Consider the following 26,867-nt stretch of genomic DNA (forward strand, 5'->3'; position numbering starts at 1 on the left):
GAGGTCGAAGGAGCCGCTTGGGGGGACCAGGAGTGGTTTAAATTTTCTCACACGTCTACACGGGGTAACTACCATAAACAATATATGGTTGTCACCTCCAAATGAGAGTATTTGTATGAATGCAATGATGAGGGTCATACAGGTAGCCCTCTAAATTCCCCACAGCAGGTGTCTTATGGAAACATGTCCATAATGTTTTCCAGCCGTACCGGAGGAGATTCGAACCCCAGACCTTGTGGCCCAGTGGCCTGGTGCCTAAAGCTCCCGCTTCACACACGCAGGGCCCGGGTTCGATTCCCGGCGGGTGGAAACATTCCGACACACGTTTCCTTACACCTGTTGTCCTGTTCACCTAGCAGCAAATAAGTACCTGGGTGTTAGTCGACTGGTGTGGGTCGCACCCTGGGGGACAAGATTGAGGACCCCAATGGATATAAATTAGATAGTCCTCGATGACGCACTGAGTTTCTTGGGTTATCCTGGGTGGCTAACCCTACGGGGTTAAAAATCCAAACGAAATCTTGTCTTATCTGACCTCAGTGTGTGAGCTGAGTGAGCCCGCGATAGAGCGATCTTCAACACTAGTGAGACATTCTTAGTGATTTTAATGTGTATCTGCACGCCAGTACAGTGTGTAAGTTTATTTAGGTACAGGCACATAAGTACAATTATCAAAGAATAAATAAAATACGATTTTGGAAAGTGGCCTGGTGGTTAACGCTCTCGCTTCACACGGCGAGGGCCTGGGTTCGATTCCCAGCCAGAGTAGAAACATTGGACGTGTTTCTTTCCACCTGTTGTCTATGTTCCCCATCAGTAAAATGGGTACCTGGGTGTTAGTCGACTGGTGTGGGTAGCATCCTGGGACACTGACCTAATCTGCCCGAAATGCGGAGCATAACAAGGGACTTTCTATATAGTAGTATGTCATTGTTGTCAGCTAGGACTGTATACCTTGTACATGTACTTGTAGTAAATAAAGATATTATTATTATTATTATTATTATTATTATTATTATTAATATTATTATTATAATCAAGAGACGCAGAGCTCACGGAGGATGTAACAAACAAGAGTGGGACGCAGACGCCATAATAGACAACCAGGGAAACATAAAAATTAAATTGTATAATTTAAAATATCTGTATTAGAGAATTGTTATTACAAAGGTGCAAAGTTGAATGATGGTGTAGGACTTTATGGCAACACCAGTTCTTGCCAAATGGCAACCAACTTTTGTCTTTTTTTCTATTTACTTGTTTGTTTAATAAACACTAGAACATACTTATCTACGGACACTTGTTATCGTAACTGTTATGATACTAAAATTTTGTTGTACAAAATTCCACAAGACAGTTTATACATAGTCAATAATCTGTGAACATGTGTCTGCCTCAGCTTTTGACTGTTTTTAATGTATGTACTCCATATACAGTGCAGTCTCTGTAGATGGTATTATAATTCTTGTAGTGCCTGAAACTTCTCAAAACAAGATATTAGTCAGAATGGTGTCTCACAAGACTTACACATGTATCTTGTAACTTTGTGGCATGAAGGACATAAACACAGTTCTAGTTGTTTGGTCTGTAAACATTAACCTCATCAAATCTAAACATCATCACTGCATAAAACTGAATTAGCAGTACTTAAAACGTCATATAACATTATTGTTCACAGCTGATATTGAGGACTACCATTGTTCAAGAAACAGTGGAAAAAACACTACACAGATAATGGAGCTGACACACTATAGTAGATAATGGGGCTGATACTGCATAGTAGATAATGGGGCTGATACTGTACACAGGTGATAATGATGCTGTCACTGTCAACAGGTTGAGGATCTCCTCAGGATGAATGAGACTGTCAAGAGGCTGGTGGAGGCTGGCCTGGTGTTTGGTGTCCAGAAAGACCAAGATGACCTCCGCTACTCCAGGATAACTTTGCAAGATGGTCAACTGTATCTCCACACTCTTCTCCGCCAGCCTCCACCCTCCCATGCCCACACCCTCAAGGTGACTGTTACACTTTCCACTCTTACTGTAAATTCACACCTCTGTAAAAGCCCCAGTCCACTTATTTCTACACCCTCAATCCACACTTTTGTCTTCTGAGTACGCATATTCACAACTTTCACATACTCCTGGACCAGCCCTTCTCTCCCACACACAAACTCTGCACTCTCCTGCAACATTCCCTGTCCACCCGTGCCACACCCTCCACACACTGGTAATGTATCTCCATACACTCATGTACCAGCCCCTACCCATCTGTGTGCACACACATTCTGTTCACTGCCTACCTGCGCCCCTCTCCACTCACTCTTGTACCATCCCTCACACAACCATGTACACTCTTGCACCAATTCCTGCCTCTTCTTCCCACACTCACACCTTGTAAACACTTCTACATGAACCCTCTTTCTCCCACACCCAACAAATCCATCAGTCAAACAGTATGTATTGCCACATAATATATTGTTTGTACAAAACTGGATGACATTACATTATTCACTTGTCAACCCAGAAAGAGCAAAAGGGCTTATGACGATGATTTACTCTGACTCGGACCATATACAAAGTCACACACACACACACACACACACACACACACACACACACACACACACACACACACACACACACACACACATATATATATATATATATATATATATATATATATATATATATATATATATATATATATATATATGCAATACGATCACAGTAAGCAGGTGATTTTAAAACATGCAAAAGAACCACTATGAAAGAGTAGTGAAATTCCGAGTGCTTTCGTGACTACTCACATTATCAAGGAACTATGAAAGTAATACATCAAAGGAAGGCATATAAAGGGTCTAGACCACACCTCACAGTCACATCCCACAACAAAGAAACACCTGACGCGCGACAATACCGGACTCATAAGAAAAGAGGAACACTACAGAAGGTCTGCTGGTCCAACTAGACAGGTCCTCACGACATCCCACTAACAAAATATTCTACCCAAGAATTAAGATTTATTATTTGTCCAATGTATTATTAAATTCTTCACAAATTTTATTAATTATAAATAAATCTAATCTGAATAAACCAAAGGAAATATTCATATTATTTTCAAAACTGGTTCTTATGAAACAAGATTCAGTTATATTCCTGTCGACCATGGACTTGCTTGATACAACTTTCTCAACTTTTTGGAAATCAATTGGATGGTTAAAATATCTCTCATCCAGGTCGTGAGGACCTGTCTAGTTGGACCAGCGGACCTTCTGCAGTGTTCCTCTTTTCTTATGAGTCCGGTATTGTCGCGCGTCAGGTGTTTCTTTGTTGTGGGATGTGACTGTGAGGTGTGGTCTAGACCCTTTATATGCCTTCCTTTGATGTATTACTTTCATAGTTCCTTGATAATGTGAGTAGTCACGAAAGCACTCGGAATTTCACTACTCTTTCATAGTGGTTATGCATATATATATATATATATATATATATATATATATATATATATATATATATATATATATATATATATATATATATATATATATATATATATATATATATATATATGTCGTGCCGAATATGTAAAACTGGTCAATTAGCAAGAACTCATTTAAAATTAATTCCTTTCTGAAATTTTCTCTTATACGTTTAAAGATATATTTTTTCATTAATGTTAATGTAAAAATTTTTAATTTTGCACCAAAAGAATCTTAGAAAACTTACCTAACCTTAATATAACAAGAGCAGTTTATTTTAGCCTAACCCAACTAAATATATTTAAAATACGTTTACAGTAATTTAGTACTAAACAAACACAATCAAATATATTTTTTTCGTTAGGTTCAGAATGATTTTGGCGAAATTATTGCATACACAAATTTTCACTTGTCCTATTACCTGGAGTTTACCTGGAGAGAGTTCCGGGGGTCAACGCCCCCGCGGCCCGGTCTGTGACCAGGCCTCCTGGTGGATCAGAGCCTGATCAACCAGGCTGTTGCTGCTGGCTGCACGCAAACCAACGTACGAGCTACAGCCCTGCTGGTCAGGTACCGACTTTAGGTGCTTGTCCAGTGCCAGCTTGAAGACTGCCAGGGGTCTGTTGGTAATCCCCCTTATGTATGCTGGGAGGCAGTTGAACAATCTCGGGCCCCTGATACTTATTGTATGGTCTCTTAACGTGCTAGTGACACCCCTGCTTTTCATTGGGGGGATGTTGCATCGTCTGCCAAGTCTTTTGCTTTCGTAGTGAGTGATTTTCGTGTGCAAGTTCGGTACTATATGGCAAGATGAGCGTTGCTATTTAAGCCAAGATGGCAAGTTCTGCCTATTCGGCACGACATATATATATATATATATATATATATATATATATATATATATATATATATATATATATATATATATATATATATATATATATATATATATATATATATATATATATATATATATATATATATATATATATATATATGTAATCTTTTACATAATAAGCCTACCCTAGCCAGCCAAACCGGAAGAACTGGTAAAGACATCTAAATACTTCAAGAAATTAAAAACTAGCTATCTAGGAGGGTTGTAAAGTGTTGTAAGATGACCACCTCCATGAAAATCTGTGTAGTCTGCAGAAAGGGTCACAGACGAAAGCATGCCTGGATTTCTTGCAATCTCTGTGGTAAATGGTCCCATGGGGTGTGCAGGGATTTTAAACCAGTGACCACATCTGATAAGGCAGGAGGAGGTGCATTTTCTTCTTAAATCGCTTGACCAAGAAAAGGCTGTGGGCCCAGACAAGTTGAGCCCAAGATTGTTGAGAAGATGTGCAGACCAGCTAGCAGCACCTCTAACTCGCATCTTTCAGCACTTCCTAGTACAGTGTAAATGGCCCTCTCTGTGGAAAGAGGCAAATGTAGTCCCTGTTCACAAAAAGAAGAGTAGAGCAGAAATCAGCAACTACAGACCAGTGTCACTCCTGCCAATCACTGGTAAGATCCTTGAAACAATTATCTCAAGACTAATGACAGAGTTTTTTGACTACCACTCGCTACTTTGTGATCGTCAATATGCTGATCTGTTGTTAAACCTCTCCACTAAGTGGCACCAGTCACTGGATGAATCCAAAGTCAGCTGTATGGTAGCACTGGACATTGCTGGTGCTTTCGACCGGCTGTGGCACCAGGGCCTCTTAGCAAAACTTCAAGCACTGGGAATTGCAGGCTCTATGCTATGCCTCCTCAGTGATTACCTTCATGGTAGATCTCTAAGTGTAACTGACTCAAGAAATCGTAATGACACGATTGCAAACAAACCATACCCGGGGTATGGTTTCTCTAAGTGTAGTTCTTAATGGAACGAAATCAGCAAGACATCCTATTGGGGCGAGTGTTCCACAAGGAAGCGTGCTGGGACCATAGTTGTGGAATGTCTACTTCAACGACCTTCTTCATCTCACCCCAGAATCACATGCATATGCAGACGACTGTACACTGACATTCACTTATCCAAGAGAAGAAATACCAGCTGCTCTAAACTACATCAATCACCAGCTAAGAGCTATATCAGTTGGGGAAATAGATGGCAAGTAACATTTGCACCTGAGAAAACGCAAATGATGGTTTCTAGGCACCATGATGGTAATGCTGGTGCAGTAGTAAGGATGAATGGGAGGGTGTTGGCACCTGGAGAACAAGTTGATATCCTTGGGGTGAAATTTGACTCCAAACTAACCATGAAGAACCATGTTGTAAATCTAGCAAACAAGGCAGCCAGGAAGCTTACAGCACTTCGCCGTATCTCGCATCTGCTTGACAGTAGGGGTTGCAAGATTCTGTACGAGGCACAAGTACGCTCACACCTTGAGTATGTTCCACTTTCTTGGTTTGCCTGCCCCCCCCCTCTCATCTGCGACTGCTTGACAGAGTGGAGAACAGAGCAAGACGTCTCATCTCTCGCCTGGACCCATCCTGGATACATCTGTCATTTCAGCAGAGCCTTCAACACAGGAGGGATGTGGGTGGCCTTACTGTTATGTACAAGGCCAATATTGTCAAAGTACCACACTTGGATAAACTTCGAGGACAGCGTGAAACAAGCTTTTATGCCACAAGACGGGCAGAAAGCAGCAACTTCACTCTGGCTGTACCCTTCTCCAGAAAATCACTCCATCTGAGATCATACACATGGAACACATTCGTACAGCATAATGATGTCAACGAGATAACGTCAGTTGATCAAATGAAAATGCTGGCCCACAGATGGCTCCAACTTCATCCTGTTCCCTACTTGTATGTCTCATAACAATAAAAATGCTTTCAAATGAGCTGATGTAGGTAACAGCTCTTAGCTTGCCAATAAAGTTAGGAATCCTTAACCTGTAAATAGCTTGTCAATAAAGCTAGGGATCCTTAACCTTGTCAAACCCTGTGTAATATACATATATATATATATATATATATATATATATATATATATATATATATATATATATATATATATATATATATATATATATATATATATATATATATAATCAGAGAAATGTTGTTGGATGTGCCCAAACGAGATACATGTGTATGAAAAAATTACATCTATTTTAAATGACAAGAACACCAATAAAAGATCCTTGTTGGATGACATGTCAGCATGGTATGACAGCTTGGAAAATAAAATGGTTGGGTTGGGCGGGGCTGTGGTGGAGGACAGTGCTCCTGATGGTGCTAGTGTTTCCCTGGAGGACAGTGAACCAAAAGGAGATATTGGCCTTGGTGATGAAACAAGTAAAGGCAACGCTGTTCAACTTACAGAGGTGCTGGAGATGGAACAAAAGAGGATGATGCCTCAGGGAATAGTGTTGACACACTACCAGCAAAACCTGATGGACACACTGATGTCCATACAGGGGTGGTAGGTAGAGAGGAAACAGAAAATATGTAACACCAGCGAACGCAGCTGCAAAAAATACTTGAGAACAGAACTCCAATCTTTCCAAATTTTATGCCTTGGGTATCTGCAGGTATGGTATTTCTGGTAAAACAGGTGGGACATGCACCTTTGACCATACCAAAAAATGCCGCGTCCACATGACAATAGGAGAGTGCAACTCCCCTTCCAGTAACTTACTTCACCCCGAAATGTGTCACTCGTTACTCCATGAAAGAAAATGCTACAGCGGATACTGCCAGGTACATCATCTAAAGGGGACAGGAAGACACAGACCAGCCAGACTATGGGAAACAAAAGAGGAGAGCCATAACCTCTCAAGGGAAAGAGGCTGTTAGGGGACAGGAGGGGAAAAAAAGACTGGCAAAAAATTACAGCAATCTTACACAAACTGAAAACACTTCTGGTGCAGAGGCACAGTCATTGGTCTCCACTCCAGAACAACAGATATTTAAGCCAGCAAATAAAATCCCCCTAAATTCCACCAATATAATAACATTTGTCTTTGCAAACATACAGGGACTGCTCACAAAGTCAAATGCAATGTTTGCTGCATTCACAGAGACCCACATAAAGGATCATTTTACAACGAAATGTGGATCCCAGGTTATAACCTCTTCAGATGTGACAAACTAAATAGACAAGGAGGGTTGGCCTGTATGTCACAGAGTTGCTCATTTTCTCAGAACTACTAAACACCTCAAATGATGTAGTTGAAGTTTTGGCAGTAAAAATTGAAAATAAAAACCTTGCCATTGTGGTTGTGCACAACCCTCCAGATGCAACTTCCCAGCATTTCCGGGAGCAGCTTCTGAAAATTGACCATTCTCTAGAAAATATCCCAACTCCTGCCCCAAACATCTTGCTACTAGGAGATTTCAACCTGAGACACCTAAAATGGAGGAGTCTAGCAAATATTTTAGCAATCACCCCAGGAGGAAGCTCAGACGAAAATTCACACACATGTGAGCTATTAATCTCTGCACCAGATTCATCTTAAACCAGTAAATATTAGAGCTTACAAGACTAGAAAATTCGCTGGACCTCATCTTCACTAACAACGACGATCTGATATGCAATATAACTGTATCAAAGACAATACACTCAGATCACAACATAATAGAGATACAGACATGTATGTACAGGGCTCCTGACCAGCAAAATGTGAGCAGTCATGAGGATGTCTTCACAAAATTGAATTTCAATAACATAAACATGTAAAGGAAGCAAGTCAACCATGTCCTAAATGAAACAAGCTGGTAAGATATCTTAAACATCACGGATCCTAACCTTTGCCTAGAAAAAATGAATTATGTGGTTCTTGAGATCTGCTCAAGGAACATTCCATTAAGAAAAAGAAAGAGAAGATGTAAACTAGAAAGACAAAGACGGTCCCTATACAGATGAAGGTAAAGAGTTACAGAGCTGCTGAAAGGGACCAATATATCTGAAATTCGAAGGGAAGCACTGATTAATGAAATTGCAAATATCAAACTCAAGCTGAAAGAATCTTTCCTGAAGTTTACCTGGAGAGAGTTCCGGGGTCAATGCCCCCACAGCCCGGTCTGTGACCAGGCCTCATGGTGGATCAGGGGCTGATCAAGCAGGTTGTTACTGATGGCTGCACGCAATCCAACGAACCACAGTCCGGCTGGTCAGGCACCGACTTCAGGTGCTTGTCCAGTGCCTGCTTGAAGACAGCCAGGGGTCTATTGGTAATCCCCCTTATGTATGCTGGGAGGCAGTTGAACAGTCTTGGACCCCCTGACATTTATTGTGTTGCTCTTAACGTGCTAGTGACACCCCTGCTTTTCATAGGGGGGATGTTGTATCGTCTGCCGAGTCATTTGCTTTCTTAGGGAGTGTGTAAGTTCGGTACTAGTCCCTCTAGGATTTTCCAGGTGTATATAATCATGTATCTCTCCCGCCTGCATTCCAGGGAGTGCAGGTTTAGGAACCTGTGTACTCGCATATAATCCGCATATAATCTCCCGCCTGCATTCCAGGGAGTACAGGTTTAGGAACCTGTGTACTCGCATATAATCTAGTGATATCAGTGAATAGCAGAATACAGTGTTGTAGTAGCAACTAACCAGTATTATAATGGTACTTAGTGGAGTGGAGTGACTTTCATTAGTTTCTTTTTTCTTGAAATACCAGACGTATACTGTGAATTTCATATAACCTGTAGTTACCAGCGGTCGCAATATACACAACGAGAAGCAATTATTACTACAGAAAAAGCGTCCTTTCTCCAAAATTTCCACCAGTCAACTATAGTGATAATATAGCATTTATTGTGGTGGAGACGAAAAAAACTGGAAAAGCTAGATACAACGATTGATAAACTAGGGTTGAGGTCGACCGTTCGTCATTGTAGGAGCTGCCAGAAATCACTGGCTCTTCAACACGCAAGTTATACTTTTGTAACAATCAAATCACATATTACTCGGGTAGATAATATCAAGTAGATCCTTCATGTGTTAGCCCAAATCACCGACTAGTATGTTTTAAATAAGTGACCCACTGATCAGATCAGATCGACTTGTCCGAACCCTCGACTGGTCCAAACCCTTGATGGATCGAACCCTTGACTGGTCCGAACCCTTGATGGTCCGAACCCTTGACTGGTTTCAAACGGTTTCGTTGGACAATAAAGCAGACTGTAAACGGATGGGGTTTGTGGAAATTTATTTGGTCCAAATAGTTCCACAGCTCAGATCCAGCATGGCCGTCTGGTCGTCTGAGCCGAGCGGCCCTTAAACCCTCCCAAACAAGGCATTCTCTGGTTGGCGGTTGTTGGTAAGCTTATTTAATTTATAGATTTACTCTTCAGGGAAGGAGTAGGTAGTTTTACTGGTAGTACACTAATATTAGGTTTACTAAGGCATCTGTAGATAATGATAAAGTAGACCTAAGGCCTTAACATAGGTAGTAATAGGCCGATAATGTAGGCAAACACTAGGATAAGTTAGCTAGGGAGAACTGGCAGCCCTAGCTTGAATGGCGGGGCGCAGGTCACAAAGACAGAATAGCGCCCTTCTTACGACAGACACCGACTGGACAAGACGTGCCGTGAACAGCAGGCGGCGCCCCCACGTGTCTTCACATCTGAGACCTGGGGAAATCTGGTAGAGGCACCTCGATGTACCGTAGATGATCTCCTCCATCAGCCCATACAGTAAGACGAGATATTCACCTTTTCCCGTAGGTTCTGGCCAGTGTCTTAGGAGATTGTGGGTTGAGTTAACTGAGGGCTCGGCGTGCTACAGAGAGGGCATGCCCAGTAAGTACCAGTGTCTCAGAGCCGTCTGAAGCTAGTGTCTGAGTCTGCATAGTTATACTAGGGGATACATACCCTCTTGGATATAGGAATTTCTGAGGTGCAGGCAGGACACTAATTACGATTGAATATTGCAGGAATTAATGCTCCCGGTTGCACGTGGTTTCCAAGGGGAAGTCCAAAGGGGCTAAAGCTAGGCTTAGGAAGTTGAAGATCAGGATATATGCTGCAACACCAAGTAAGTTAGTCCTTTATACGTGCATGCAGGCGAGGTTTCTTGCAATACCAATCATTTGTGAAAATCTGTTCTATAAGCCACTTGTGAGGCTGAGGTACCGACCTCAGAGCTCGGTGTCAACAGAGTTTGCCAGGGTAGGCGACTCACTTGGAGGCAGTCCACACAAATTTTCACAAAAGTGGTCCTTCGAAAACCGGATGTGGAATAGCTAGGTTAAGCTATCATAGCTAGGCCACAGTTAGGAACCAGTTTAAAAAAGTTAGGTTAAGTTAGCACACCTAGGTCAAAGTTACACAGAGGCTAGGCCAAGCTGACTATACACAGAAGTTGTTATTTGCAGTAATTTACAGGCAGGCCAGGTAGGCTAGAGAAGCTTGTGAATTTAATTATTTACAGTGATTACAAGTAATCCAGAGTAGGAGACTTGTGTGTTAATTACTTACAGTGGATTTGCAAGGTAGCCACAGTTAGGCTAGGCTTGTGCAATATTTACAAAAGGTTATAGTAGCTAGGACAGATTTAACCTAGTTATTATTTACAGGGAGTTATAAAGCCAGGTTTTAGTTATAGCACACTAGCTAGGTTAGGATTTACCTTATCCAACCATCCACGCTAGACAGAGTAAGCTGGGCACAGGCCAAGCTGGTTACATACATTATTCATTTACTGTTTCACAAGTTGAATTGTTGAATTTACTTGTGTTAACCAAGTGATTTTAATTTGTATACTGCACTTTTATTGTGATTTTCATCATCTTTGATTCATGTTAATGTGGGATTTGTGAATTATACCTGAGACTAGGTTAAGTCCTGTAATTATTTGCTGGCATTGTACAGTTAAGTGCTAGATTAAGCTTTCACATCGATACACATTTTTGATTGGGATTTGAGAGCTAACAGTGTACATTTTTTATTTAGAGTAGAGTCAATATAATAAAGGGAATTGTTAAGCTTGTTGAGAAGCCTTGAGACTCGTTCATTCTCACCTAATACCGTTTGTGATGTGGGGTGGGCTAATTGAAATACAAATTAGCACCGTGATCTTAACTAAACCGCAACTATGGTAGGTGAAGATGCAGTACCAGCTGTCCCAGCTCTAAGTCAATTAAAGCGGTCTATGGGAGCCTATAAGGGGAGCCTGAGCAAAGCATGTGAGGAGTGTCGTATGGTCAGGCAAGATCAGGACGTAGACTGGGAGGAACTAGAGAGTTGCCTGAAACCTTTGGAGCAAAGACTGGAGGCCTTTGAGAGATCATTTATCCTTTATGAGACAGAGGCCTATACTACAGGTGAGTCTGAATATACAGTCGAAGTAGCACGGACAGACTATGACGAACGAAGGGCAGAGTGTAAAGCAGAGATGAGACTCTGCAGGCAGTTAATAAAGACTTTGAAGGCCGGTACAGCAGGGGCAGCAAATGTTTCAAGGAACACGAACAACAGCACGCCTGTTAATGTGTTGCCCAGATTGCCCCAGTTGAATTTACCAACGTTTGACGGAACCTTAACAGAGTACATTGCTTTCTGGGATCAGTTTAGAGCCCAGATAGATGACAGAAATGATTTGTCAGATGCCGTCAAGTTGCAGTATTTGCGGTCGCAGCCTTAGATCTGGTCCGGCACTACCCGATTACTGACACTAATTACCAACATGCCAAAGACCAATTAGAAGACATGTTTGGCAACACTGAGGAGATAAAGGTAGCTATACTTTATCGGTTGTTGGATCTAGAGGCTTGCCGACATGACCGTCAAAGTCTAGAGAAGTTCCGTATTGAGATTATGAGCTTGACCAATAGTTTCAGAGATTTGCATGATGAGAATGATTCAAAATGGGTCCTTAGCCAGGTGATTCAGAGGAAACTGGCTAGCACGACAGTGCATGAGTTACACTTAAAATATCGGACGAATAGGTTCACGATAAAACAAATTGTTGAGGGGTTGGGAGATCTCGTTTCTCATTTGAGTATAGGTGTGAGAGAAGAGTCACCACCATCGCCACATAAAAACCCAGAAAGTTGCTCAAAGAGCTCGAGAGATCACCCTAAAGCTCGTACGACTAACGTTGAAGTGTACTATGGTAAAGAGGTGTCTAAGGTAAGAACCTCTAAGCAGAGCCTTAGAGGCACTCATGCCAGAATATGCGTGTTCTACGAAGGCGAACACTCTAGCACGAATTGCTCGGAGTATATAACACTGAGCAGTAGGCAACAGAGACTAAGGGAGTTGAGACTCTGCTTCAAGTGTTGTGGGGAACACTATGCGAGAGACTGTGGCACCCAGCTCAGTGAGTGTCGAGTCTGTTGCAAAGGTAAGCACCATACTGCACTATGTCCCAATAATTTAAGGGAACCCCAGGCTAGTAGGGATATCTCTCAGGTAGAGATAGAAAGTGAGTCCGAGCCTGAAATGGTAGCCAGCGTGATTAGTGGGAGTGAAGTCTCTAATCCGAGTGAGAATCACGGAGGTGCTGCCCTACCTACAGTCATGGCAAAGGTTGTGAATGGGCACAGGTCCGAAGCAACCCGATTATTCTTTGACCCAGGAGCACAAGTATCCTTGATAACAAAGAAGTTGGTGGCTAAATTAAATTTGAAGGCCACGAAGAGAGTGAGTATGATGTTGGGAGGGGCTGTAAGTCAGGTCCCACCCAAATCTTATGATGTGGTGGATGTCACAGTCAAATTAGGTGGACATCGCAGAGATATTACAGCCTTGGTGGTAGAGACATTACCCAGGGCAATTACAGCGAGAGGTCTTGCTGCAGCAGCTAAGCGATTGAAAGACCTTGACGTGAAGCTAGCAGACCAGGGAATTACCACTGACACAGTCAGAAATGTAGGTATCCTGGTGGGAGCCAATCATATAGATGACTTCCTGTCTACACGACGGACGTTTAAGGAAGGAATTGGGTTATACAGATCCCCAGTAGGATACATCATAGGCGGTAGGATTCCACCTGAATTCCCTGCCACGCCAGATAGAGGAGAAACTGTCCACATGACCGCTGGGGGCGTAGTGATAATGAATACCAGTATACACTATGAACCGCCAGGGAAGCTGAACCAGGCAGGGAGTGACGAACACTCGGCCACCTTGGGAAAACACCTTTGCAGGGTACGTAAAGAGGGAGATAGATTGCCTTTAAATCCAGGGAACCTCGTAACAGTGGGAGGAAAAGCTACCAGGGCATGTGGGCCACTGGGTGGGAAAGTACGGAGCCACTCAATCAAGGCTAGACATACGAACTACGTTAAAGTTAAAGCAAAGGGTGCTAAGACCACCGGAACCAACAAGTTTACACCCCCAGAGGTCCACACAGCGGAAACTGGACGGTTGAAGTTAGACCGGAGTCTGCTCGACGAGAGTGGCCGGACGGCACTCGTGTCCAGGGTCCGCCGTGGGGGCTCACGGAGGGTGAACTTGATTTAGACTTAGCGCCTACCTTCGCCGGCGGGAGGGTGTGGAAATTTATTTGGTCCAAATAGTTCCACAGCTCAGATCCAGCATGGCCGTCTGGTCGTCTGAGCCGAGCGGCCCTTAAACCCTCCCAAACAAGGCATTCTCTGGTTGGCGGTTGTTGGTAAGCTTACTTAATTTATAGATTTACTCTTCAGGGAAGGAGTAGGTAGTTTTACTGGTAGTACACTAATATTAGGTTTATTAAGGCATCTGTAGATAATGATAAAGTAGACCTAAGACCTTAACATAGGTAGTAATAGGCCGATAATGTAGGCAAACACTAGGATAAGTTAGCTAGGGAGAACTGGCAGCCCTAGCTTGAATGGCGGGGCGCAGGTCACAAAGACAGAATAGCGCCCTTCTTACGACAGACACCGACTGGACAAGATGTGCTGTGAACAGCAGGCGGCGCCCCCACGTGTCTTCACATCTGAGACCTGGGGAAATCTGGTAGAGGCACCTCGATGTACCGTAGATGATCTCCTCCATCAGCCCATACAGTAAGACGAGATATTCACCTTTTCCCGTAGGTTCTGGCCAGTGTCTTAGGAGATTGTGGGTTGAGTTAACTGAGGGCTCGGCGTGCTACAGAGAGGGCATGCCCAGTAAGTACCAGTGTCTCAGAGCCGTCTGAAGCTAGTGTCTGAGTCTGCATAGTTATACTAGGGGATACATACCCTCTTGGATATAGGAATTTCTGAGGTGCAGGCAGGACACTAATTACGATTGAATATTGCAGGAATTAATGCTCCCGGTTGCACGTGGTTTCCAAGGGGAAGTCCAAAGGGGCTAAAGCTAGGCTTAGGAAGTTGAAGATCAGGATATATGCTGCAACACCAAGTAAGTTAGTCCTTTATACGTACATGCAGGCGAGGTTTCTTGCAATACCAATCATTTGTGAAAATCTGTTCTATAAGCCACTTGTGAGGCTGAGGTACCGACCTCAGAGCTCGGTGTCAAAAGAGTTTGCCAGGGTAGGCGACTCACTTGGAGGCAGTCCACACAAATTTTCACAGGGTTGTAGGCGCCCTTATCAAACACAAACAATAAATATAAATCAGGAACGTACACGGTAAGCTGTCCAATTAGTTAGAAATAGAAACACAAATAGCTAGAGCTTCATTTAAGGAGGTTATTAATAGAGTATTCAAGAGGTTGCTAGTAGAATTACAGTAAATCAACCACTCAAATCATTATGAAGCTGTGTGTAGTCTGCAGTCAATCAAACAAATGGGCTTCCACATGGATAAATTGTCATTTTTGTGGAAATTGGTGTCACGCCCCTTGTGCAGATATCCAAGAACTAGCTACAAGCAGTATTAAAACAGGGAAGTGTTTCTGGGTATGCCCAAATGAGGAAAATCTGTGGACTAAAATCACAAGGGTATTAAAAGAGGACAACATCAAAGCTGCTTTCATAGACAACCTGGAAGCTTTCTACAACAGATGGGAACATAAAAAGTCTGAGCTGAATGGTACTGCCCTTGATACTGGCCATGTAGTCAGAAACTGTAAGGCTGGAGGTGATGTCCTGGTAGTCAGTAAATGTGGGGCTGATAGTGCTGTCCTGGGAGACAGTAATGGGGAAGCTGGAGGTGCTGTCCTGGGAGACAGTAATGGTGAAGCTGGAGATGCTGTCCTGGGAGACAGTAATGGTGAAGCTGGAGGTGCTGTCCTGGGAGACAGTAATGGTGAAGCTGGAGGTGCTGTCCTGGGAGACAGTAATGGTGAAGCTGGAGATTTTGTCCAGGTAGTCGGGAATTATACGCAGGAAGGAATACATATAAATGACCTCATAGGGGACAGGAGCCGTAGTGGGGAAACAAGTGTAGTCAAAGATAAGATAAAACCAATATTGCAAACTAGAAATACCACAGGAAATAGCAAACAAGAGGACTCCACTAGCTATAGTGAGGATATATTACCAAAAACAACTGGTGGGAGCTCCATTGTTGGTGCTAGGGAGGATAGGAATAAGACAGGGAAACATGCACCAACAGGAAATACAGTCACAGAAACCAAAGGTAAACGGAAACCAAGCCTGTGCACATACTATGCACTTGGTATCTTCAGACATGGGAAATCTGGAAAAACAGACGGGACGTGCAACTATGACCACCCTAGAAAATGCCATGCCCATATGACAACAGGAAAATGCAAACTCCCTTCCTGTAAGCTTTTTCACCCTGAAATGTGTACCTCTTCAGTACAGGAAAGACTGTGCTATAACTTAAATTGCCAGGCACACCATCTAAAGGGTACAAAAAGATACAAAACATCCAGGCCATTGGAAAACCTGGGTAGCCACAGCCACTCAAGAGGGAGAGGTTTTTTAGTGCCAGGAAGGAAAAAAAACTGGCAGGAAATGGCAGAAATCGTACACCAAATCCAGTCATTCCTGGAGTGGAACCACAGTCGATGGCCTCCACTCCAAACCAACAGATACAGATACTAATGCCGGAAAAAAAAATCCCCCCCCCCCAGTACCAACAATACCACCAGTCCGATGACATTCTTCTTTGCAAATATACAGGGTCTAAAGCCAGCAACAAACAACAAAATACCTTTCATCCGTGGACTGCTTGCAGAGGCAAATGCAATGTTCGCGGCTTTCACTGAGACCCACATAAAGGATCACTTGGACAACGAAATATGGATCCCAGGTTACAACCTATACAGATGTGACAGAGTGAACAGGCAAAAGGGGGGGGGGTTGGCCTGTACATTGCAGAGTCACTTGTTTGCACAGAACTGCTAAATGCCTCAAATGATGTAGTGGAAGTTTTAGCAGTAAAGGTCGAGAACCAAAACCTAGTCATTGTGGTAGTCTACAAGCCTCCGGATGCAACATCCCAGCAATTCCAGGAACAGCTGTTAAAAATTGACCACTGTCTGGAAAATCTTCCAGCTCCTGCACCCAACATCTTGCTCCTGGGGGATTTCAACTTAAGGCACCTAAAATGGAGGAATATAGCTAATAATATTGTTGCAGTAATAAGACCAGGAGGCAGCTCTGATGAAAACTCACACTCACGCGAGCTTTTAAATCTCTGCACAAAATTCAACTTAAACCAGCAAATAATAGAGCCTACTAGACTGGAGAATACACTAGACCTCATCTTCACTAACAATGATGATCAGATAAGAAATGTCACCATATCAAAAACAATATACTCAGATCACAACATAATTGAGGTTCAGACATGTATGCGTGGAGCCCGAGACCGACATAATGAGACTAGTCACGAGGGAGCATTCACCAAATTCAACTTCAATAACAAAAACATAAAGTGGGACCAAGTAAACCAATTCCTAACCGATATAAGCTGGGAAGATATATTAAGCAAAACAGACCCCAACGTATGCCTAGAATAGATTAACTTGGTGGCACTCGATGTATGCACAAGGCTTATTCCTCTAAGAAAAAGGAGGAGTAGATGTAAAATAGAAAGAGACAGGCGCTCCCTTTACAGGCGACGGAAAAGAATAACAGAGCGGCTAAAAGAGGTCAATATATCTGAAATGCGTAGGGAGACACTGGTCAGAGAAATAGCAAGCATCGAACTCAAGCTAAAGGAATCTTATAGGAGTCAGGAATCGCGGGAAGAACTAAAAGCCATAAATGAAATCGAAACAAACCCAAAGTATTTCTTCTCCTATGTCAAATCAAATCAAAGTCGAGAACAACATCCAGTATTGGGCCCCTACTTAAACAAGATGGGTCCTACACAGATGACAGCAAGGAAATGAGTGAGCTACTCAAGTCCCAATATGACTCAGCTTTTAGCAAGCCGCTAACCAGACTGAGAGTCGAAGATCAAAACGAATTTTTTATGAGAGAGCCACAAAATTTGGTTAACACAAGCCTATCCGATGTCATCCTGACGCCAAATGACTTCGAACAGGCGATAAATGACATGCCCATGCACTCTGCCCCAGGGCCAGACTCATGGAACTCCGTGTTCATCAAGAACTGCAAGAAGCCACTATCACGAGCCTTTTCCATCCTATGGAGAGGGAGCATAGACACGGGGGTCGTCCCACAGTTACTAAAAACAACAGACATAGCCCCACTCCACAAAGGGGGCAGTAAAGCAACAGCAAAGAACTACAGACCAATGGCACTAACATCCCATATCATAAAAATCTTTGAAAGGGTCCTAAGAAGCAAGATCACCACCCATCTAGAAACCCATCAGTTACACAACCCAGGGCAACACGGGTTTAGAACAGGTCGCTCCTGTCTGTCTCAACTATTGGATCACTACGACAAGGTCCTAAATGCACTAGAAGTTAAAAAGAATGCTGATGTAATATATACAAACTTTGCAAAAGCCTTCGACAAGTGTGACCATGGCGTAATAGCGCACAAAATGCGTGCTAAAGGAATAACAGGAAAAGTCGGTCGATGGATCTATAATTTCCTCACTAACAGAACACAGAGAGTAGTCGTCAACAGAGTAAAGTCCGAGGCAGCTTCGGTGAAAAGCTCTGTTCCACAAGGCACAGTACTCGCTCCCATCTTGTTCCTCATCCTCATATCCGACATAGACAAAGATGTCAGCCACAGCACCGTGTCTTCCTCTGCAGATGACACCCGAATCTGCATGACAGTGTCTTCCATTGCAGACACTGCAAGGCTCCAGGCGGACATCAACCGAATCTTTCAGTGGGCTGCAGAAAACAATATGAAGTTCAACGATGAAAAATTTCAATTACTCAGATATGGTAAACACGAGGAAATTAAATCTTCATCAGAGTACAAAACAAATTCTGGCCACAAAATAGAGCGAAACACCAACGTCAAAGACCTGGGAGTGATCATGTCAGAGGATCTCACCTTCAAGGACCATAACATTGTATCAATCGCATCTGCTAGAAAAATGAGAGGATGGATAATGAGAACCTTCAAAACTAGGGAGGCCAAGCCTATGATGACACTCTTCAATTCACTTGTTCTATCTAGGCTGGAATATTGCTGCGCACTAACAGCACCTTTCATGGCAGGTGAAATTGCTGACCTAGAAAATGTACAGAGAACCTTCACGGCGCGCATAACGGAGATAAAACACCTCAATTACTGGGAGCGCTTGAGGTTCCTGAACCTGTATTCCCTGGAATGCAGGCGGGAGAGATACATGATTATATACACCTGGAAAATCCTAGAGGGACTAGTACCGAACTTGCACACGAAAATCACTCACTACGAAAGCAAAAGACTTGGCAGACGATGCAACATCCCCCCAATGAAAAGCAGGGGTGTCACTAGCACGTTAAGAGACCATACAATAAGTGTCAGGGGCCCGAGACTGTTCAACTGCCTCCCAGCATACATAAGGGGGATTACCAACAGACCCCTGGCAGTCTTCAAGCTGGCACTGGATAAGCACCTAAAGTCGGTTTCTGACCAGCCGGGCTGTGGCTCGTACAGCCAGCAGCAACAGCCTGGTTGATAAGGCTCTGATCCACCAGGAGGCCTGGTCACAGACCGGGCCGCGGGGGCGTTGACCCCCGGAACTCTCTCCAGGTAAACTCCCAGTAACTAAGGTGTTTTATCGTAGTTATGTGCCGTGAAGGTTCTCTGTGCATTTTCTAGGTCAGCAATTTCACCTGCCTTGAAAGGTGCTGTTAGTGTGCAGCAATATTCCAGCCTAGATAGAACAAGCGACCTGAAGACTGTTATCATGGGATTGGCATCCCTAGTTTTGAAGGTTCTCATTATCCATCCTGTCATTTTTCTAGCAGATGCAATTGGTACAATGTTATGATCCTTGATGGTAAGATTCTCCGACATGATTACTCCCAGGTCTTTGACGTTAGCTTTTCGCTCTATTTTGTGGTTGGAATTTGTTTTATATTCTGATGAAGTTTTAATTTCCTCACTTTTACCATATCGGAGTAATTTAAATTTATCATCGTTGAACTTCATATTGTTTTCTGCAGCCCAATAGTTTAGGATCGTAAATTAAATTCGACTCTAGTGTCTTTTTTTCTCATAATTTGAAAAGTTTGTTAACAAAGAACTCACGTTAATTAAAATTTTAACTGGCATTAAGTAAGACCTAGTATCATTTAATAATTTTACACTAAATCGAATTCGCACTGACGACACTGGAAGACAGAAGGGTCAGGGGAGACATGATAACGACATTCAATGTTCTGCGTGGAATAGACAAAGTGGACAGAAACAGGATGTTCCAGAGATGGGACACAGAAACATGGGGTCACACTTGGAAGTTGAAGACTCACATACGTGATGCTAGGAAGTATTTCTTCAGCCATAGAGTAGTCAGGAAGTGGAACAGTCTGGCGAGTGATGTAGTGGAAGCGGGAACCATACATAGCTTTAAGACGAGATATGATAGAGCTCATGGAGCAGGGAGAGAGAGAACCTAGTAGCGTTCGGTGAAGAGGTGGGGCCAGGAGCTGAGTCTCAACCCCTACAACCACAATTAGGTGAGTTCAATTAGGTGAGTACACTAATCATGACCTATATGTAAATAGTTTAATAATAATAATAATAATAATAATAATAATAATAATAATAATAATTTATTATTAATATTAAAGAAAATTATAATTATTTGTAATTAGTAATAATAACCATTGTTTATTTATAATATAATTTCTTTAATAATTACATTAATAATAAAATAATTTATTAAGAGGGAGGATTGATATTTGTAATAATAATAATAATAATAATAATAATAATAATAATAATAATAATAATAATAATAATAATAATAATAATTTTTAACATGATATATGGTTGCACAAAGGACTATAATAGTTGAGTGTACATGCCAGAGTATATCTGGCAAACTTTGCATTAACTTATGATTAATAAGGTAATACAGATTATATGGTCATTAGATGAGTTACAGTGAGTACAAGAAGACTGAGTATTAATAGGTAATGTTATATGGCTTTAATATGTCTAGTACAGAAGTTTAGTACAAAATAATTACAGTTTTGAATTAGATTATAATAATTACAGTATTACAATAGAACAACTTAATATGAAGTATTACAACTGAGTATTAAAATGATGAAATTTGAACATTACAGTTTTGAACTATTGCACTATTACAATTGAACAATTTAATCAATTTACAATACTAAGTATTACAATTTAGTATTTAAAACAATGAAATTTGAACATGTTGATTCTGAAGTAAGGAGAACATGGCTGAGCAATGTTCAGCACAATATTCTGAAGTAAGGAGAACATGGCTGAGCAATCTTCAACACAATATTCTGAAGTAAGGAGAACATGACTGAGCAATCTTCAGCACAATATTCTGAAGTAAGGAGAACATGGCCGAGCAATCTTCAACACAATATTCTGAAGTAAGGAGAACATGGCTGAGCAATCTTCAACACAATAGTCTGAAGTAAGGAGAACATGACTGAGCAATCTTCAGCACAATATTCTGAAGTAAGGAGAACATGGCTGAGCAATCTTCAACACAATATTCTGAAGTAAGGAGAACATGACTGAGCAATCTTCAGCACAATATTCTGAAGTAAGGAGAACATGGCTGAGCAATCTTCAACACAATATTCTGAAGTAAGGAGAACATGACTGAGCAATCTTCAGCACAATATTCTGAAGTAAGGAGAACATGGCCGAGCAATCTTCAACACAATATTCTGAAGTAAGGAGAACATGGCTAAGCAATCTTCAGCACAATATTCTGAAGTAAGGAGAACATGACTGAGCAATCTTCAGCACAATATTCTGAAGTAAGGAGTACATGGCTGAGCAATCTTCAGCACAATATTCTGAAGTAAGGAGAACATGGCTGAGCAATCTTCAACACAATATTCTGAAGTAAGGAGAACATGACTGAGCAATCTTCAGCACAATATTCTGAAGTAAGGAGAACATGGCCGAGCAATCTTCAACACAATATTCTGAAGTAAGGAGAACATGGCTAAGCAATCTTCAGCACAATATTCTGAAGTAAGGAGAACATGACTGAGCAATCTTCAGCACAATATTCTGAAGTAAGGAGTACATGGCTGAGCAATCTTCAGCACAATATTCTGAAGTAAGGAGAACATGGCTGAGCAATCTTCAACACAATATTAGTGCTTTTCTGTGTAGTTTTTAAGTAACTGGGAGGTATTAAGTATGGTTTGTCTGATTAATTTTGGGTAATGAGGTGATTTTTAAGTAGAGCCTTAAAATGATTTGTAGACAGGGGCCCGTTAGTGTCTTCTGGCAATGAATTCCAGATTTTCGGGCCCTTTACGTGCATAGCATTTCTGCACAGGGAGAGATGGACACGAGGGATATGGAAGAGTGATGTGTCATGTATTATGGCTGTGTTCTGTTGTAGTTATCAAGGCGGAGTGTAGTAGGACAATAAGTGGGGATGTTTTGTATAATAAGCAAGTTACGGATCTTAAAACGCGGTGGAGTGTGGTGTCTGGTGCAGGAGTTGGTAATCAATCACACAGCAGTTTTTTGTCGGGTTATTAAAGGTTTAAGGTGATTTGCTGTGGTTGAGCCCCATGAAGAAATACCATAGGTGAGGTAAAGGTAGATGAGAGAGTGGTAAAGAGGAAGAAGAGCTGTTTGGGCTATATAGTACCGTATCTTAGAAAGAAAAAAATAATGCTTCAGTAAAATAGATAATTATTATTGATTGTTTATAATAATAATAATAATAATAATAATAATAATAATAGTGTATTAATATTATATTCAAAAGAAAGCGCTAAAATAATAATGCAATATTTTAATAATGAGAGAATCTGAATTAAAAATTTACAATAAGTAATAATAATCATCATAATAATTATGAAGTAATAATAATTTAATAAAAGTAAGATAATTATAATATTTATAACAGTGTTAACATTAATAATAACTCACTTGAACACTCAGTGATGATGTTTGTTTGTGTAGGTGAGCGAAGTGTTGGAGGCGCTGGATCACTCATCCACTCTGGTATTTCTTGACCTGGCCTGGCCTGGGTCACTGGCCTGGCCTGGATCACTGGCCGGGCCTGCAGCAACCAGACATCGACTCCACATCCAACTGACTGGTGACACTATGCGGGCCAGACAGTTTGTGTTGTTGTGTACTGGACAACACTCAGGCTCCTCCTACCTCAACACTAAATTGTTCAAGTTGTGGAACAAGGATGAGCCAGGGGAGTATGTGAGGGGTGGAGACTACCAGTATAATAATGGTAGGGGAGGAGCAGCACTGTTCTCTCACCAGGATGATCACCACTACCAGAAGTCAAGCAGTGCTGGTGCTGTGTGGTCAGCACGGTGGTGGGGAAGTCTCCAGAGTGCCCAGTTCTGCATCACCACCAGGGACTTGACAGATGGTCGCCAGTGGTACGGTGTCTTCGGTAAAGTGGTGAAGGGTCTGGAAGTGGTGAAAGCAGCAGTCAACCACAGCGACATCACCGAGGTGACTGTGGTGGACTCTGGTGTTGTGTTGACACTCTAGTTTACTGTGCCCTCACTACTGTCACCATCACATTGTAATAATGATTTTAAAAGCCTTATTGTACATGGTCGTGAAAGAAACCTGCAAGTGTCCCATAGCTCAGATGGTTGAGCACTCACCTCACACACTGAGGTCATTTGTAAGGGATCTGGAGAATATTACTAAGTTAAGTCTATTGAAGGAAATTGTTGAAAGTTACCTAGCTTTAGTGATGGCTCAGCATCCCCGCAGCCGTCCCCGGGTCGCTCCTTCGAAAAGCCGTATTTTCTCCAGCCCTGAGCCGTGGGAGTTCAAGTGATGAGTAAATAATTGCCCCAATGGAGCGTATATTTCAGCATTTCTGACACTCGTATTTTAATACTGAATGGATTTTCACTTACTTGTTTGGGCTCAATGGCTCACTGATAATGGGGTATATTGGTATATCCAGGCAAGATACGCCCTATCAACTGCAGCCGACCTAACTAGGAGTGTAGATGTCTAGATTTATGTAGGTATTTGTATCGGACCTGAAAGTTTTTTCCTGGCTTTTCTAAGAGGCCATTGAGACCTTGGACATCATTGTCAATAATCACTATATCACCAAGTCTTATGATTTTCAGGAACACCAGCTCCATAGAAGTGTTCTCTCAATGAGGTGAGATAGTCTTCTCACCAAATTTTCTCCCAACATTCAATCATTTTATTAAAGTGTTTGAATTTACGTCTGAGTTGCTCAGGTTCGAAATAAGTAGGATCTTCTATGACTTCTTTATCATTCATGGGAGGAACAGGTTCAAGCCTTCTGCCATGGAGTAATTGAGATGGACTTAATTGTCCGGATCATCGGTAACATAAGTTAGAGGTCTGTTGTTAACTCTATTTTCTATTTCAGTCAACAACGTTTCACAATGCCGATCATTCTTTCATAAAATCCGCCGTCTCATGGAGATTTAGGAGGAATGTATCTCCAACGACAACTGCGTTGATTCAGCATCTGTTGTACTTCTGGCTTATCGAAGATCTTGCTTATATAAGCAACACCAGTAACAAAGCTCGTTGCATTATCTGATATCTTCAATCTGGGACATGCCCTTCTGGCTGCAAACCTTCTGAATAATTTGATAAAGGTTTCAGCAGACATGTCAGTGGCTACTTCTAGATGTACTGTTCTAGTTGTAGCACAAGTGAACAAACAGATGTACACCTTGATGGGAACTATGTCTACTGTTTTAGTTAAAATTATTGGTCCAGCGTAATCTACACCTGTCACCTCAAATGGAGTGAAATGACAAACTCTTTCAGAGGGATATGGAGGTGGACCTGGATACTGACATACTCGCATATCATAGTGACGACAAGTAATGCAGTCCTTTATCTGTTTTTTCATACTATGTCGACCTTGAGGTATCCAGTAGGATTGTCGTATATGACAAAGTGTGTCAGCTACCCCACCATGTAACACGTTACTGTGGGCGTTTTGCACAATCAGTTTTGTTAGCCAATGATTCTTGGGGATCAATATTGGATGTATGGCTTCTTTACCTGGAGTTTACCTGGAGAGAGTTCCGGGGGTCAACGCCCCCGCGGCCCGGTCTGTGACCAGGCCTCCTGGTGGATCAGAGCCTGATCAACCAGGCTGTTGCTGCTGGCTGCACGCAAACCAACGTACGAGCCACAGCCCGGCTGATCAGGAACTGACTTTAGGTGCTTGTCCAGTGCCAGCTTGAAGACTGCCAGGGGTCTGTTGGTAATCCCCCTTATGTGTGCTGGGAGGCAGTTGAACAGTCTCGGGCCCCTGACACTTATTGTATGGTCTCTTAACGTGCTAGTGACACCCCTGCTTTTCATTGGGGGGATGGTGCATCGTCTGCCAAGTCTTTTGCTTTCGTAGTGAGTGATTTCCGTGTGCAAGTTCGGTACTAGTCCCTCTAGGATTTTCCAGGTATATATAATCATGTATCTCTCCCTCCTGCGTTCCAGGGAATACAGGTTTAGGAACCTCAAGCGCTCCCAATAATTGAGGTGTTTTATCTCCGTTATGCGCGCCGTGAAAGTTCTCTGTACATTTTCTAGGTCGGCAATTTCACCTGCCTTGAAAGGTGCTGTTAGTGTGCAGCAATATTCCAGCCTAGATAGAACAAGTGACCTGAAGAGTGTCATCATGGGCTTGGCCTCCCTAGTTTTGAAGGTTCTCATTATCCATCCTGTCATTTTTCTAGTAGATGCGATTGATACAATGTTATGGTCCTTGAAGGTGAGATCCTCCGACATGATCACTCCCAGGTCTTTGACGTTGGTGTTTCGCTCTATTTTGTGGCCAGAATTTGTTTTGTACTCTGATGAAGATTTAATTTCCTCATGTTTACCATATCTGAGTAATTTAAATTTCTAATCGTTGAACTTCATATTGTTTTCTGCAGCCCACTGAAAGATTTGGTTGATGTCCGCCTGGAGCGTTGCAGTGTCTACAATGGAAGACACTGTCATGCAGATTCGGGTGTCATCTGCAAAGGAAGACACGGTGCTGTGGCTGACATCCTTGTCTATGTCGGATATGAGGATGAGGAACAAGATGGGAGCTAGTACTGTGCCTTGTGGAACAGAGCTTTTCACCGTAGCTGCCTCGGACTTTACTCTGTTGACTACTACTCTCTGTGTTCTGTTAGTGAGGAAATTATAGATCCATCGACCGACTTTTCCTGTTATTCCTTTAGCACGCATTTTGTGCGCTAGTACACCATGGTCTTTAGGTAGTGAAGAATTATGAATTCTTCCTCGACATCTTATAATCTTTTCTGAGTCGAGATAAAGTCCTAAAAAATTATTCAGATCAGGTACCTTTGGGATTTATTCTGTATTTCCAGAAATTTATACTCTGTATTTGTTGCACCCAGTAATTAATGGGTTCAGGAAATTCATAATTATGTTCTATCCTTTTAATGTATTTAAAGAGTTGTAGCTCTTAAGAATCTACCTAAAGATGAGTATTTAGATATATCAATGACTATTTTTGGTGTGTCTGCTTTATATAAACAGATTATTTCTGCTGTATTCAAGCAGACTGTTTCTTCTGGCAAAATGTGAGCTCTTTGCTGAGGCCAGTTATTTTTATTAGAGAGCCAGTTCGGTTCATGGAGCCATAATTTATTATCCACAAATTTCTTGAGTGGGACACCACGTGACAACATGTCAGCTGGATTCTCTTGGGTAGAGACGAGGAGATAGAGATAATCTCTCTGCATCTCGCTTATTTCTGCTACTCTGTTCTGTACATAGACCAGCTTACTCTTATTGTTTCTTAACCACTGGAGAACTGCTTCATTATCACTCCAGATCACGGTTTTTTTAATGTTGAGATGACTTTGTTGAGATAGACAGCTAATTTTGTACCTACACAGAGTGCTGTCAGTTCCAATTGTGGTACTGTTCTGACCTTCAAGGGTGCTACCCTGGCCTTTGAAGTAATTAGTGTACTTCCTTCAG

At 42.1% G+C, this 26,867-nt stretch overlaps 1 protein-coding gene across 1 annotated transcript; it reads left to right on the forward strand.

Annotated features, from left to right (window-relative positions):
- Nucleotides 1–1,854: 1,854 nt before the first annotated feature.
- On the forward strand, nucleotides 1,855–25,973 carry LOC128699071 (uncharacterized). Its single transcript, XM_070096761.1, has 2 exons — nucleotides 1,855–2,016; nucleotides 22,848–25,973. Exons 1-2 carry the CDS (start codon nucleotides 1,855–1,857, stop codon nucleotides 23,400–23,402), a joined length of 717 nt encoding a protein of 238 aa, XP_069952862.1. The 3' UTR covers nucleotides 23,403–25,973.
- The last annotated feature ends 894 nt before the right edge of the window (nucleotides 25,974–26,867 follow it).

This window comes from Cherax quadricarinatus, chromosome 54, assembly GCF_038502225.1.
Source record: "Cherax quadricarinatus isolate ZL_2023a chromosome 54, ASM3850222v1, whole genome shotgun sequence".
NCBI lineage: Eukaryota > Metazoa > Arthropoda > Malacostraca > Decapoda > Parastacidae > Cherax > Cherax quadricarinatus.

What these genes read in the sequence shown, in the direction of transcription:
- LOC128699071 (XM_070096761.1), top strand. Translation starts at nt 1,855, where the DNA reads ATGAATGAGACTGTCAAGAGGCTGGTGGAGGCTGGCCTGGTGTTTGGT. An exon ending in CCCATGCCCACACCCTCAAG is followed by an intron (nt 2,017 to 22,847) that starts GTGACTGTTACA and finishes TTGTTTGTGTAG; the next exon opens with GTGAGCGAAGTGTTGGAGGC.